Source organism: Microtus pennsylvanicus, chromosome 13, assembly GCF_037038515.1.
Source record: "Microtus pennsylvanicus isolate mMicPen1 chromosome 13, mMicPen1.hap1, whole genome shotgun sequence".
Lineage (NCBI taxonomy): Eukaryota > Metazoa > Chordata > Mammalia > Rodentia > Cricetidae > Microtus > Microtus pennsylvanicus.
The window spans coordinates 77,515,667-77,529,566 of record NC_134591.1 but is presented as its reverse complement, the minus strand read 5'-3'; the positions used below and the strand labels follow the sequence as shown (position 1 = coordinate 77,529,566).

Below are 13,900 nucleotides of genomic sequence, written 5' to 3'. Positions count from 1 at the left end.
TGACTCTCACTGATGTCAGGAGATAGTCCTCGACTGGCCTGTCATCTCTGACCCTGCAGGATCCCCAAAGTCTACCTTTGGGAGACACTGGAATGTTGAGAGCACCCAGAAACTTCTTCCTCTTCCTTTCCGTGTTGCCCAGACGATGACAGGGAGCCCATCACTGGGTGGACGTGTCTGCAGTGCAGTGCCCCCGCCTGTTCCACCTTTCCCTGTGCAGCGCGGCATGAGGGGCATGGCACTCCTGGCAGAGTGGCCCAGTGTGCACTTAGAAGGGAACCTCCCTGAGGAAGTCATCTCAGGCCTGGACCGGGAACTGGCAGAGCCAGTTCTGGGAGTCAGTCTCCCTCGATTACAGAAATAGGTGTCATAAGTCCACAGCCAAATTTGCAGGGGTGGGCGGAGACTGGGACTGCTAGGCGCAGGTGTCCGGGCTGAGGTTCTCAGGGAAGCCTGGCTCTGGGCCTGCCCGCCGCCTCCCTGTGGAGGAGTGGTCAGTAATGCCGCAGGGAGGCTTATGCTCCTTCACTGGAGACTGACAGATGATAGATGGAGGGTTGCCGGGCTCCTGTTGTCTCCCAGACGGATCTGGGCTCCATGAGAACTCCCCAACCGTGTCATTTGGGAACAAACAGGCGTGCCAGGGTTTTCATGAGCCCTGAGGATTTGCATGGAGGGGCCTGGGGTGTGTTTGCCCTCGGTTTGCCCTCTACAAGCCACACATAATGCACATGACATTTTCAGCAGTGGCATCCCAGAGGCCCAGACACATGTCCAGTGAGCAGATGGAACTCTGTTTAGCTCTGCATCAGGTGTGGGGGCTGCACGCCAAGCTAGCTCCTTTCCCTGTCGCTGGGACAAACACCCGAGCAGTACAAGTGAGGGAAAGAGCCGTGGCTCACAGTTCGAGGGGTCCAGTCCATCATGGAGAAGGCATGAGACAGCTAGTCACATTACATCCATAGTCAGGAAGCAGAGGAAGGTGAATGCCCGCTTTCTCTTTTTTCTTCAGTCCAGAGCTCCAGCCCTACTGGCTGGGTGGGAGTGTGAGAACTGGAGCATCCATCATGGCAGCTAAGATCCAGATAGACTCAGAACGTCGCATCAAGTTACTTCCTGATCAGTGATCACACTCTGGGTGCTCTCCAACCTAACTGAGTGCCAGAAAGCACCAAAACCCTTGGCTTCTCCTTTTCCATAGTCCTGGTTGTATATGTTTGACTCTGGAAGATGCAGATAGGAACATGGATGTGGCCATTTCATGGGGTGCTGAGCAGGACATCTGAGGGTGGCGTGTTATCATTAGCCCTGCTAATGCCAGGGGAGAGGAGGGAGAGATGGCACCTGCTTACACTGGCACCTCAGGGCATTGTTGAGGGGTGACTCATGCCTTACGAGGATCCCTTGGCTGATGGTAGGCAAGAGTGGCTGCCATGACAGTTGTCTGGTAAGAGATGACTGGGCTTGAGTCAAGGCAAGAGCTGTAGTGATGATAGAGGCAACCGTATTCTAGAATGCTCACCTCAGTAAATTGTATGTAGGAAATGAGAAAGCTTGCTAAGGATATGACTCCAGGTATTTGGCCTGAGCAGGTCGAAGGATATGTCCACAATTGGAAAGATGGGACATATCCTAGATGGGACAAAGCTAGAGGGAGGACCATGGACAGGTGGACCTACGAGCCTGGAGTTGAAGACACTGGGCGTTCATCCATATATAGATGGTTTGGGGGAGTTGCTTAAGGGTAACAAGCTTGCCTAGCATGCACAAGGTTCTGGGTTCCATCCCCAGCACACTAAAACAATAACTACACCGTGACCCTGGATGAGAGCACTCAGAGGGATGGGAGAGCCAGGCCTGAGGGCTGACGCTGGACTCTGTTAGAAGCAGGAGGCCCAGGAGAAGCAGTCCATGTGTGCAGAGGATCCCAGGAGATGCTGTTGTGTGCCAAGGGAAGGAAGGGTTTCAAGAAAGACAAAGTAATGGCAGGTCAGGAGTGCTGGCAGCTGTCTTGGCAACAAGAAGGTTGTTAGGGACCTCGCCAGGAGTCATGTGGGGTGGAGCAGGGTTAAGGCCTGGTGCCTGATGGAGGAAGGATGCTATACTCATTTCCTGGGACTGCCGGAACAAATTACCCTGAGCCAGGCATCTAAAACAGCAGAGATGTATTCTGTCACGGTCCAGGAGGCCAGCTGTCCAAGATGAAGTTGTCCAGCGGGGTCCTCGGACCTCTCAGCGGCTCTGGGGGAGAATCAGTTCCCTGCCATCAGCAGGCCTGACTGCTGTTCCTCAGTCTGTAGCTGTCACGCCCTCCCGGCCTCTCTCTGCTCTTGCCCAGTTCTCAGTGTACCCGCTCTCTTCTGCTGCTGCTCTGGGGAGACACGTTACCCTGCCCTGCCAGGACTTCCTTCAGGGAGTCACCCCATTCACAGGAGACGTTCTAGTGACTCTCTCAGAAACACTGGCTTTGTGAGGACAACAGGTACTCAGGGTTTGGAGGACAGGGACCAAGAGTACTTCTATCACTTGGAGAGATGTCAGTTGTCCTTCCCTGGTTCCTCTTGTGAGAACTGCTGAATACAAAGAATAAACACAATGGCTACTTCCACTCAGAACATTCTAGAATATTCCCATGGGTATTGTCACTGCCAGCTGCTTGTAGGAGTGAGCCCCAGGTCAGCCATAGGTACCGTGGGGGTGGGCAGCATGACCTGGAGGCCCCTCTGATTGTGACTTTCCTTGATCCTTAAAGTCATGGACTGGGAACTCAATACTTGCCTTTTTCTTTAAAAATCCCATTTGTGCACGTGCGTATGACTGCTTTAATGTGTGGAGTGCATGGGTGTGCAGGGGTGCACGTGCGGGCGTGCACTGCAGGGTGCACTGCATGGGTGGTGGTGCATGTGCAGTGATATATTGTGGGGGTGCATCTATTGGGGTGCACTGCAGGGATAAGTGTGGGGGGGGTGCATGTGCCTATGGAAGTCCACGATTGATATCAGGAAGCATCCTCAATAACTATTCCACCTTAATCATTGAGGCAGGTTTCTCAAACTCAGAGCTCACTGATGTGACTAATCTTTCTAGCTTGCTTGGGGAACCCATCTCTATCTTCCAAGGCTGGAATTACTAGCAGACTGCATTTGTCCCGGGGATCCAAATTCTGGGGCTCACATTTACACAGTGCTTCTCCTGCTTGAGCCGTCTCCCCTGCTAGCCTTGTGCTTTTGAGGCTTCATTTGGGTCAGGTTTTTTTTCAGAGTACCCCAAGAGCCACAGGTTTGGGGCTCTGGGACAGTGCAGATCTGACTAGGCCACTAGGAAGCTGTTCCTCTTAGAAATGCAGAAGTTGGCATGTGGGCTCTTCCAGGTCCTCGACCTTCTGCTCCTGGAAATGGATTTGTTTTACTTCCGGTGTCACTGTTGCACATTCACCTTATCTATTATAAACGATAAATATCAGCGGCCTCCTGAGATAAGTGTCCAGAGGCCCCAGCCAGCAAGACGTACCCACCAGATCAGTGGGACAGCAGTGGACACTGGGCTATGGATGGAGCAGCGAGCAAGCTTGGCCAGAAGTACTGAGGTGGAAAGACTTCCTTGGGTCCTGGTAGTGACCAGCTGAGATTGGTACAGTGTCTGTCTGCCCAGAGCAAGCTCTGTGGACTGCTTCTCCTACAAGGGAGGGAAATGGGACCTGCTTGTTCTTGTATAGAGTGCCTGTTTCACTCCGATTGTGATGCATCACCACAGCCATTAGCTGCCCTTCCTGTAGCTGGTCCTGGAAGGCCCCACAGCCCATGACCGTATTACAGGAGCTCCCCACCCCCATCCGCCGTGTGCCTGCTTTCTGCGTGGGTGAATGAGTTGGCTACTGCCTCCCGTCAGAGTCCTTGATCCCTTGTCCTTGGGCTCCTGATGTCTGTTTCCCCATCTCTACGCAGGCCCATAGCATGTACTCCAACTCCCATGGTGGCAGTGGTGGCAGCTTCAGTGTCGGTCCTGAAACACAGGAGTTGGAGCAGGGTCTTGTAGAGTCCTAGTTCCTCTTGTTTGGGAATTTTCTTCACGGGGGGGGGGGGGTATCTGTGAGGTGACCTGAAATCACAATGCCAAGGGATGCATGGTGGGAATATCAGCTGGGCTGGTGAGGCTCTTGGTTCATATTCAGTGACTCCCGGTGCTCCCGCAACAGCCCTCCAGCCTGTAGGGAAGCCTCTCTACCTCCCAAGTGGGACTGAGCCACATCCTTCAGGCAGACTACAGTGGGCAGCCCCAGGCCCTTTGCCTAGTGACACCGGATGGTAGCGTTCCCAGGCAGAGGAGGAAGCACAGAGGTCCCCACTGTGCCATGCAGGAGGGTTACCTTGTAACTGCCAGGTCCTGGCCAAAGGCTGCAGTGAAGCCTTCTGGTTTCAGGACCTAGTTGGCCATGGATACATGGAGCTCCTTTACTTCATCCTCCTGCCTCCAGGCTCCTGGTGGTGGTGCTGCGTTGTCTAGGACAGGCTCTATTTCAAAGCTTCTCGTTAAAAACCATTGCTACTTGAGTTTCTCTTCTGAGAAACTGTGGCTGAAGTTTTCCGTGCATGCGTGCGTGCATATGTGCGAGCGAATGAGTGATGTGTGTATGTGTATTGAGTGCTGGCACACCCATGCCACCAGATCACACTCCGGTCGTCAAGTTTGCAGCAAGCAGTTGTACACACTAAGCCATCCCGTCAGCTCAGGTGTATTCTGTGGGCGGGTGTGAGTGTGGGTGGGTGTGTATGGACACACATGTATGTGAGTGGGTGCATAGACACGTACATACATGTGAGTGGGTACTTATGCACGTGTATGTGGCGGCCAGAGGGCAGCTTCAGGAGTCGTTCCTTGAGTACTCTCCACCTTGCTCTCTTGACCTGGGACTCCCCAATTGGCTAAACTAGCTAGGTAGTGAGCCCCGGGGATCCTCCCTTGTCTGCCTCCCCAGCACTGGGATTGAGAGTGTGTGCCGCCATGACTAGCTTTTCTCATGCGCTCTGGAAACTGAACAGGGCCTTGTTCTTTGATGGCGATCACCTTCTAGACTGAGCCATCTCCCCAGCCCAGTTTGTTCTTTTTCAGTACAGCTGGTGTAAGGTACAGCTTAGGTACCATTCTAATTCATTTGTCCGAAGCACCCAGTTGCTTCACTGCAATCAGCGTCAGACCGTTCTCTGACTCCCAAAGAATCTTGCGCCTGTTAGCAGGTTCCATGTTCTCTCAGACAGAGAACCCAACCTTCAATAATGTTTAATGTTATTTATTCATTTGGTGATGAGGTCTGAGCCCAGAGCCTTGTACATGCTAAATAAGCACATGCCCTACCACTGGGCTATGTCTCCAGCCCACAGAGGGGTTATTTTTTAATGTTTTGAGGCACATTGGTGAATGTTGAAATTCAGAAGAATGCACTTAGCGTTGCGGAAATGGCTGTGTAAAATGCGTGCCTTGCAAGAATGCGGACGTGAGTTTACTGCCCCAGAACACACATAAGACAGCCAGGTATGATGTGTGCACATGTAATCCCAGCACTAGGGAGGCAGAGAACCAGGCAGATGTCTGAGGCTAGCTAGCCAGCCTATCCACTTGGTGAATTTCAGGCCAATGACTCTGTCTCAAAACAGACAGCAATGTGGTGGGTGATTGTCCTCAGGAATGCTGGCTAAGGCTGTCCTTTGGCTGTCACACACATGCATGTGTGTCCCCCACCATGTTCATCTGCACACACATGAGCATGTATGTATACACAAAAGAATAAGTGCACACATTGATAAAAGAACCCACATTTTCAGTGGAGTGAGATATGGAGGGGAAGTTTTCGTTCTGGGCTTTGTTTTTTTTTTGGCTCACAACAGACTTGCCATCAAGGGGTGGGTGTGGACCAAACCACAGTCCATTTGTTTGTGCTCTTTCTAGCCCCAGAATCTGGGGGAGCACTGAGCGGTCCCACGTGTGTGTTTGTGCCTGGTCCCAAGCAGAGTGAGAAGGGTCTGCCCACTCCCCCGGACGTTCAGAATGCGGGAGAAAGGCTGAAGAACACTCTGGGGTGCCAGCTGGCCAGGGCCTCCTCTGCAGGACGCGGGGCCTGGGCTCTCAGCGGGCAGGACAGAGGGACCTCGGAGACCACGAGGAGTGGCGGTCTCCTCTTTAATCTGGACCCCGGAAACAGCTCTGACTGGAAAGCATCCTGACTATGCTTGGGGCAGTGCAGGGAGGTGACCTCAAGTACTTTGGTGTTCTAGCTGCAGCTAAGCTGGTGTTTCCAATTTTCCCTGTCAGGCTGAAGGAAGCCCAGAGACCTGGGGTTCCTCCAGCTCTGACCTGTTGGTCGCCATGACTCTGAACACCACCTTGGCTCTGCCACTGGGTACACATGACTTTGGCTATCATTTCTTTTTTAATAATTTTGTTTGCTCGTTTGTTTTATTTATTTCACATATATGTGTACTTTGCACACATGTGAAGGTCAGAGGACAACATGTGGGTGTTGACTCTCCTTCCGCCATGTTCACCCTCCAGAGATTGATCTTGGGTCATCAGACTTGGTGACAAGTCTTTATCCACTGAGTTAGCTCCAGGCCAGTTCTCTGTATGTCCTGGGCAATACAGAACATGGATGCCAATACAGAACACAGAGTGCCCAGAATTGGATCCGAACCTCTACCTTTTCTATTCCGTATCGTCCTCTGCTTTAAAACGAAGGCAAGGACAGTACCTGAGAGGCTCTGAAGGCAGAAGCTAGGTGGCACACAAGGACCTCCCTTCCAGATCCTGCCTGGGGCCCTGGCACTGGAATGAGGGAGTGCTAAGGAGAAGAGACTCTCATTTGCCCTGGAGCCCTTCACACTGAAGGTACCTTTTGTCCAGACAGGGCACAGGTAGCCCCGCATGTGACCAGGCACAGCTCCTTCAGGTCCAGCCCCATCCTTTCCAGCAGGGGAAGTGTAGGCAAGCTCTCTAGATGCTTTCAGGTCCCTGTTCTGTAAAGGGAACGTGAGCAGCAGAGGCCTCTCTGGTTATTCCGCTGTAGTTGGTCACTGTCGGGAGAGCAGATGAATCCCTGTCCACAGAGGGCTTCTGAGCCTACCTGGCCTAACGCAGCTTTCTCTGCAGCCACCACCACAAGTCAAAATCTAAAATTGCATTTGTTAATGATCTGCTTGTTAAAATCCATTCAGTTCAGTGCTAACCCTGGACATGCTGTAAGGGTTGTCTTGTCTGTTCTAGAACCTTCTTGAACTTTGCTAAGGTTCTCCCTCTCTTTCCTGGTTTTCCCAGCTGAGCCCCTGCCACTCATGGACCTGTGTCGGCGCTCGGTGCGCCTCGCTCTAGGAAAGGAGCGCCTGGGTGCCATCCCCGCTCTGCCGCTACCTGCCTCGCTCAAGGCCTACCTCCTCTACCAGTGACCCACATCCTAGGACCGCCACACCACAGCCACCTGGTGCCAACTCACCGGGCCGTTGGAGTCCACCGACCCCTGCGCCTGGGATGGATGTCCACCCCCAGCCATGGGCAGATGTGTCCTCTCATCCTACCAGCTGCCTCTGCTAGGTGGACCAATGCCAGCGGACTTCTCTCCTCCCTTCCCAACACTGGCTGAAGCAGCAGCATCCAGGCCCTCCCCTGAACAGATGCAGAGAATAAACTCCTATGGAAGCCTCTGTCAGGCTCCTGACTGCTCTCACGAAGTGGGCTGCTCCTACCCTGCAGTCCCCTGGGGGTCCTGGGAGGAGAGATTAGTGGGAGATGCCAGGGCTCCAGGCAGATTCCCAAAGCAGGAATGGCCAGGACAAGGCACTCAGATGAAGCTCAGGATGTCACATACCATGGACACTGAGACAGGACCCCAGGTTGGACCTCCCTCGGGCCAATGTGTGCCCGGCTTCAGTGCCAGCTGTCGGTGCTCCATGCCCTGTATTTATTCTTTAAGCAGTAACAAAGACCATTTATTTATTCCATTTAGAAAGGAAACCTGGTTGGGTCACCTCCCTTTGTGTGTTCTGTTGCTCCCCCACACACACACCTGCCACTTCCCAGGAATGTGTATGCCGCACCTGTCCCTTTTCCTGGGACATGCCTTTGGCATATGAACTGGCGTGCACAGACACAAGGGTGTCATTGTGTAGATCGCTTGACCCGGTTTCCAAAGGGCTCTGCACCAGCACGGGATCAGGCCCCAAGGAGAATTGGAAGACTGCGCAAGTCCGCGCGTCCCCAGGTAGCTGCTTACCTTGGGCGTTCATACATCATTGCGTGTGTCTGGGTCTCTTGTCTTCTGTGAGATTTGAATTTCGCACCTGATTTTTCCGGTGTTTCCTATGGGCATCCTTGAACTCCGGGCCTGGAGGGCCGTCAGGATAAGCAGAGAGACTTGGGGTGCCCAGCCGCTAGGGAAGCTAGAGGCAAAGCAGGATGAAAGAGACCAAGAGCAGAGTGTGGAGCATTGTGAAACCCCGCGCCTCGAGGCTCAAGAGCCGTATGGAGCAGCACTCATGACCCCACCACACACACCCTTGAGTCTCAGGAGTGGGGTGTAGGGTGGTAGCCACTGATGGCTGCCTGTCCCCAGCAGCACCTTATTGGAGCATTCCAGCACCTGCTTCTGATCTCTTGCCCTTTCTTTTACTTTGAAATCAGTTCCCTAAATTGGGAATGTAGCCCAGTTGGTAGCGTGCTTGCCTAGCCTGCAGGAAGCTCAGGTTCCATCCCCCGCCCCGTACTAAGGAAAATCAGGCATGGTGAACCACCCTTGATCCCAGAACTCAGGAGGTGGAGGCGGGAAGACCAGGAATCCAGCTGCGTGCTGAGTTGGTGGCTGCCCAGGGCTGTGTGAAACTTGTCCTCTTAAAAACAGAAAAAGAAAAGAAACCAACTCCAATCGAGTCTGAGCTTTGCTCATTTCTGCACAGGTACAATAAATGACTTTATGTTGAAAATGTTTAATATATTTACATATATATATATATTTGTAAGCATCGTTTTAAACAGCTGCTGTAGGTACCTTTTCCCCCCAGTCTTCCAGTGGAGTCTAATTTTTAAAGCACAAAATTGGTGCCAAGACTAGATAAAGAATGTAAATTATTCCCTTCATATTTTGCAGTTTTGGAGTATTTTTGTTTGTTTGTTTGTTTCCTTTGGGGCCTGGTCAGATTGCAAAATTTCACTTGTTCCTATTTTGGAGTGGGTCATGTTCATCTGTACAGATCCCAGCTTCTCATTTTGATCCAGCTGGACCCGATGGACGCTGGTGAATTGCGAGGCTCTCCTGAATCCACCATGCTCCATCGCCCCAGGTCGCCACCCTCCCTGCTGTCCCATCAGCATAAAGCCTCTTGGCATGTATAGTTTGAAACCCCCGTTCTGTTCTATTTTATGATGATTCATAACAGTAACCTAATAAAGGAAAGTTTGTTAAAATATGAAACCATTGAGTCCTTTGTGCCTTGTGGGAGGGGAGAGGGGCATGATTAAGCCCTCGGCTGGCCAGCGATACTGCCTGCTGTGTTGCTTGCCACTCCTTGACCTGGCCTGAGAGTGGGATGCTTGCCAGAGAGTCAGGGATCATCCTAGGATACACCTCGCTTTTGCAGAAAGCTTGTAACCGTAGCAACTCACCAAGCCTAATAGGAAGTGATTCCACCTGCCGCTGAGGCCCTCTCATTGCCTTGTTTAAAAGCTTAGGGTGGGAGTTGGGGAGATGGCTCAGCTTGTCAAGGGCAGTCACACAGCACGAGGACCTAAGTTAGGGTCGGAGGACCAGCCTAAAAAGCTGGGCTCAGCAGTATGCATCTGTAATCCCAGTACGAGGGAAGCAGAGGGAAGCCCCTGGAGGCCAGCCAGTGGTGCCAAATCCATGAGCTCCAGGTTCAATGAGAGGACCCTGTCTCAAAAACTAAGGTGAGAAAAACACGTGATGTCAGCCTCCAGCTTCGGCCTGCTTATATGTGCACACAGGCAGCACATGCACAAGAACTAGGAGGAGTACTCCTGTCTAATGGAGCTAGTTAGGACCAGCAACAGCCGGCACAGCACCCGCCGAGTCCAGTCCACAGAGTCGAATAGAGCTAGTTAGGACGAGCAGCAGCCGGCACAGCCCCCATGGAATCCAATCTCAACACTTCGCAGAAGATTTTAAGCCTACGTCCCTCACATCCCATCGAGTACACAGTGGCATTGAAAGAACCTTGCCCAGCAAGTCCCTCTCGCCAGCCGCTGCAGATGGAGGCCCTGTGGGAAGGACAGGGAATTCTGACTTATTCAGAGGAACGATGAACAATACCGTGAGCCTCGAGAAGCTCACTGAGCGAGCTCATACGTCGTAACTGGTTTCCAGAGAACCGCTGAGAGGATGTGAAGCGTGTCGAGGGGATTTTGTCTTGAAGGGCATGTTGGTCTCTAGGGATGCTGTAGGAAGTGCCTGGTCAGGGGGCACAAGCCACTCAGCATGTCCCTTTCTGAGAGTCTCCCGACCCTTTTTCCTTAGATCCTGTGTTGTTAAATACAAGTTTCTATGCTGCAGTTGTAACTTGGTTGGCAGAGTGCTTGCTTGCCTGACATGCACGAAGCCCTGCATTGGATTCCCCAGAACCATAGAAAATTGAGCATGGGCCTCCATGATGGCCCAGCAGATAAAGATGCTCACTGCTAATTGTTTCGTCCCGAGGACCCATATGGTGGAGGAAGCTGACTGCCTCACATTGTCCTCTAGTCTCCCAGTGCACACTGCAGTGCCTGCAAAGAAGCATACGACGATTAGAATTGTAAAAACAAAGCACAGCTTGTCATAGTGACAGATCCCTGTAATCTCAGGACTGGGGGGCGGGGCAGCTAGAAGAGCAAGAGTTCAAGGCCATCCTTGGCTACGTAGTGATTTGAGGCCAGCCTGGGCTACTTGGGACCCTGTCTCCACCAAAAAAAAAAAAAAAAAAAAAAAAAAGAGGGGAAGGGGAAGAAGAAGAGAGAGAGATAGGGAGAGGGAGGGAGGGAGGATGCATAGTGCAGCAACCCGGCCCCCTAGGCTTCACCAGGCCCCGGAACCTGCACTCCCCCACGCTCCCCAGGTCACCTTGCTTAAGGGATGTGCCAATGCTCTTTGGAACTGTGTTCACGCTTTCTCTTGCAAAGCTGCTAGGTAAAGGGACTCATATCAGTGTGGCGGCCTCTTGGCCCAGGAACTAGCACATGAAATCCCAGTCACACTGAGGTCCTGACACTGATGTTGTCACCTCAGATGCGCCTCTGTAAAATGGCAGTCACAGATGTAACCAGGGGCCATGGGGCTCCCAGAACAGGGCCTGGCCTCACTGAAGTCCATGTGCCAGCAAGCTTTGTAGAGACTCTCGTTCCCTGAAAGCTATGGCTTCCTATAGTGGGACTTGGTTTCTGGGGAAGCCAAGCATTCCTGATCTAACCTCCTAATTAGTCTTTCTTCTCAGGTAGTCAGCCACAAATCAAGGTGGATGCTGGGGGAGACTTTCACGCCCACCCCGGATGCAGGCAGAGGGAAGAGGGTGGCACTAGAGTTATTTTTAGGTGGGAGTTCATGTCTGGGTTGCAGTTGGAACCTGGGCCTCCCTTGAAAGGATGGCAGGGGTCAGGCATGAGGTAGGGGAGGCATCGGCAAAATGAGGGTCTTTGTGCTGCCAGGAGACTTCTGGGGGAGCCGGCCTTTGTGCTGAAGGGAACGGTTTTAATAAAACCATCTGTGCAGACTTGGCCCATCTGGTTGCAATTAATCCCCTGCCTTCGAGCAGGTAGCCGGCTCTCTGGCTTGGCCATATTGGGAAGCTGCCTCTGTCTCCATCCTGGGCAGCAGCCTCCCTCCCGCTCCTAGGCGGGATGAGGAATGTGGACTCCGCTGAACCGTAAACTATGCTGGGGAAGCTGGGGAGGGGGCTGAGGACAGAGCAATTCGTTCATGTTCCAGTCCAGACACCCAAACATGGTCGGGTTCCAGCCACAAGGAATATTTGAAATAAATGCACTGCGCAGGGCCAGGAGTTTGCTGTGTTTTCTGCATGGGGCCATGGCAACCGGAGAGGAAATCATGAGCTCGGATCAGGCTGGAGGATCAACAGATGATGTCCTGGCCCAGCAAGCCGGAGGAAGCAGCGCATGACTCCTAGGGCTTCTCAGGACTCTGCTGTGGGAAGCCAGGGCTGTGGAAAAGAAAAGCCTGTCCATCTTCTCCACGCACTCCAAGCTCGTGACCCTCTTCTAGACCCACTTCAGCTGTTTGCTATGGCTTTGCTAGGCCACAGGAGATCTGCCACTGCCCTGAAGGTCTCAGCAGAGGGGATGCTCTCCGTTAAAACATAAAGTAAGATAAAACAGGCTAAGGGCAGTGGCTAGAATTTAGCCATTAGCTGAAGTATCCTTGGCGCTGACCTGCCCCAGGTCTGTCTTCCAGCCCAGGCCCAGCTGCTACCCTTCTGGGTCTATATTCTAGGCAGAAAGGCAGGCTCAAGGTCCCTTCTTCCTCCTGATGCCATCTTATGGTGGACTTATGTCTCTATCTATTTATGGGCTCGTATATGCCCATTATAACAGGTCCTAGCAGGGTGTGTCAGCTGAAGTCTCCAGATGCCCCCTTGCATCTAAGTCACCTGGGAGAACTTACTTGGAAAAAAACAGAATCCTAGCAAACTTGCTACGCCAAGACAGAGGATCTGGTGACTCTGATAAGATTGCCCCAGAGTCCCTGAGAACCCAGAATTCTGCACATAGCTTTACCTGAGCAGACTCCTCTGCCAGTCCCCCATGGTCCTCCAGAAACCTGCAGACGGCCCTGAAGGGGCTTGGTGACACCCCTAGTGCAGAAGCTACTGTGTGAAGACTCTGCCAGGTCCATCTGCTTTGTTCCTGGCTCCTGACAAAGCCCCAGAGAGCTGAAGCTTAAGGCGGCGATGCCAGCACCCCACCCAGGCTCAGAGGTCTAGTCTTGAGGATACAGTTAAGTGATCCGTGGGGAAGTACTGGAGCAGAGGTCAGGAAATGCCTTCCTGGAAAGCTGCACCAGGAGCCTGGTGACATTATCAGGTCTCCGAGCCTCTGCTCAGGCAAGGCCTTTCTATCAGGACTGACCCCCTCAGGAGCTATCCTTTTATTTCGCAATAAAGCTGAGGTCACGTGACATTAATTCACCATTTTAAGGGTCACACATCAGTGGTGTTTAGCACACGCCCAGTGTTGAACATTAGCCTCCACCTCCATCTAAAACACCTACTATCCCCCTCCCCCCCACACACACACTCAATCACTCTCCTGTTTCCCCTTGCCTGTAGTACCTGGCAACCGGGCACCTACTTTCTGCCTCCGTGGATTTTCTGTTCAGTGGACTCATGACACCGCGGGACCTTTTGTATCTGGCTTCTTTTGCTTCCCAATGGCCTGTGAAGGGGCTTTGTCCCTTTTTGTCCCTCACGACCTCCCTTATGACTACTCCTTTCTCCTGGGTCCTCAGAAGGGGACAACATTTCCTCGGGTTCCCTTCGGGATTCATGAGCCAGGATCTACAGACTGTTCAGACACTTGCAAGTCTTAGATGTAGAAGAGTAACTACATGGTTGCCAGCCACCCAGAGTCCCTTGCGCTCACGCTGTGTTTACCAAAGTCAGCCCATTCCTAGAACGGCATCTTTCAGGGTCCTTGCCAGGACCCAGGAGCCTCAGTTTCTCTTTGAAGAAATGAGGACTAACATTTATTTATTTATTTATTTATTTATTTATTTATTTATTTATTTATTTATAGTCTGGGAGCCAGGGGCAACAAAGGACCAGGCGATAAGGGCTTCTGGGCCTTGCTCAGTATCTCTGATTCCAGCTTCCACGTTGCATTCATTTCCTCAGGCTATATGACAAAGTGCCCTGCACTG

The 13,900-nt window shown here is 52.4% G+C and overlaps 1 protein-coding gene across 4 annotated transcripts in view; it reads left to right on the top strand.

The window, feature by feature from the left end:
- Nucleotides 1-9,451, top strand: part of Spsb1 (splA/ryanodine receptor domain and SOCS box containing 1) — a 73,055-nt gene extending 63,604 nt beyond the window's left edge. For all 4 annotated transcript variants that reach the window (XM_075946289.1, XM_075946287.1, XM_075946288.1 and 1 more), the window contains one exon: nt 7,306-9,451. In XM_075946289.1, the coding sequence (XP_075802404.1) occupies nt 7,306-7,433 (128 nt within the window). In that variant the 3' untranslated portion in view covers nt 7,434-9,451. The remainder of the gene's footprint in view (nt 1-7,305) is intronic.
- The last annotated feature ends 4,449 nt before the right edge of the window (nt 9,452-13,900 follow it).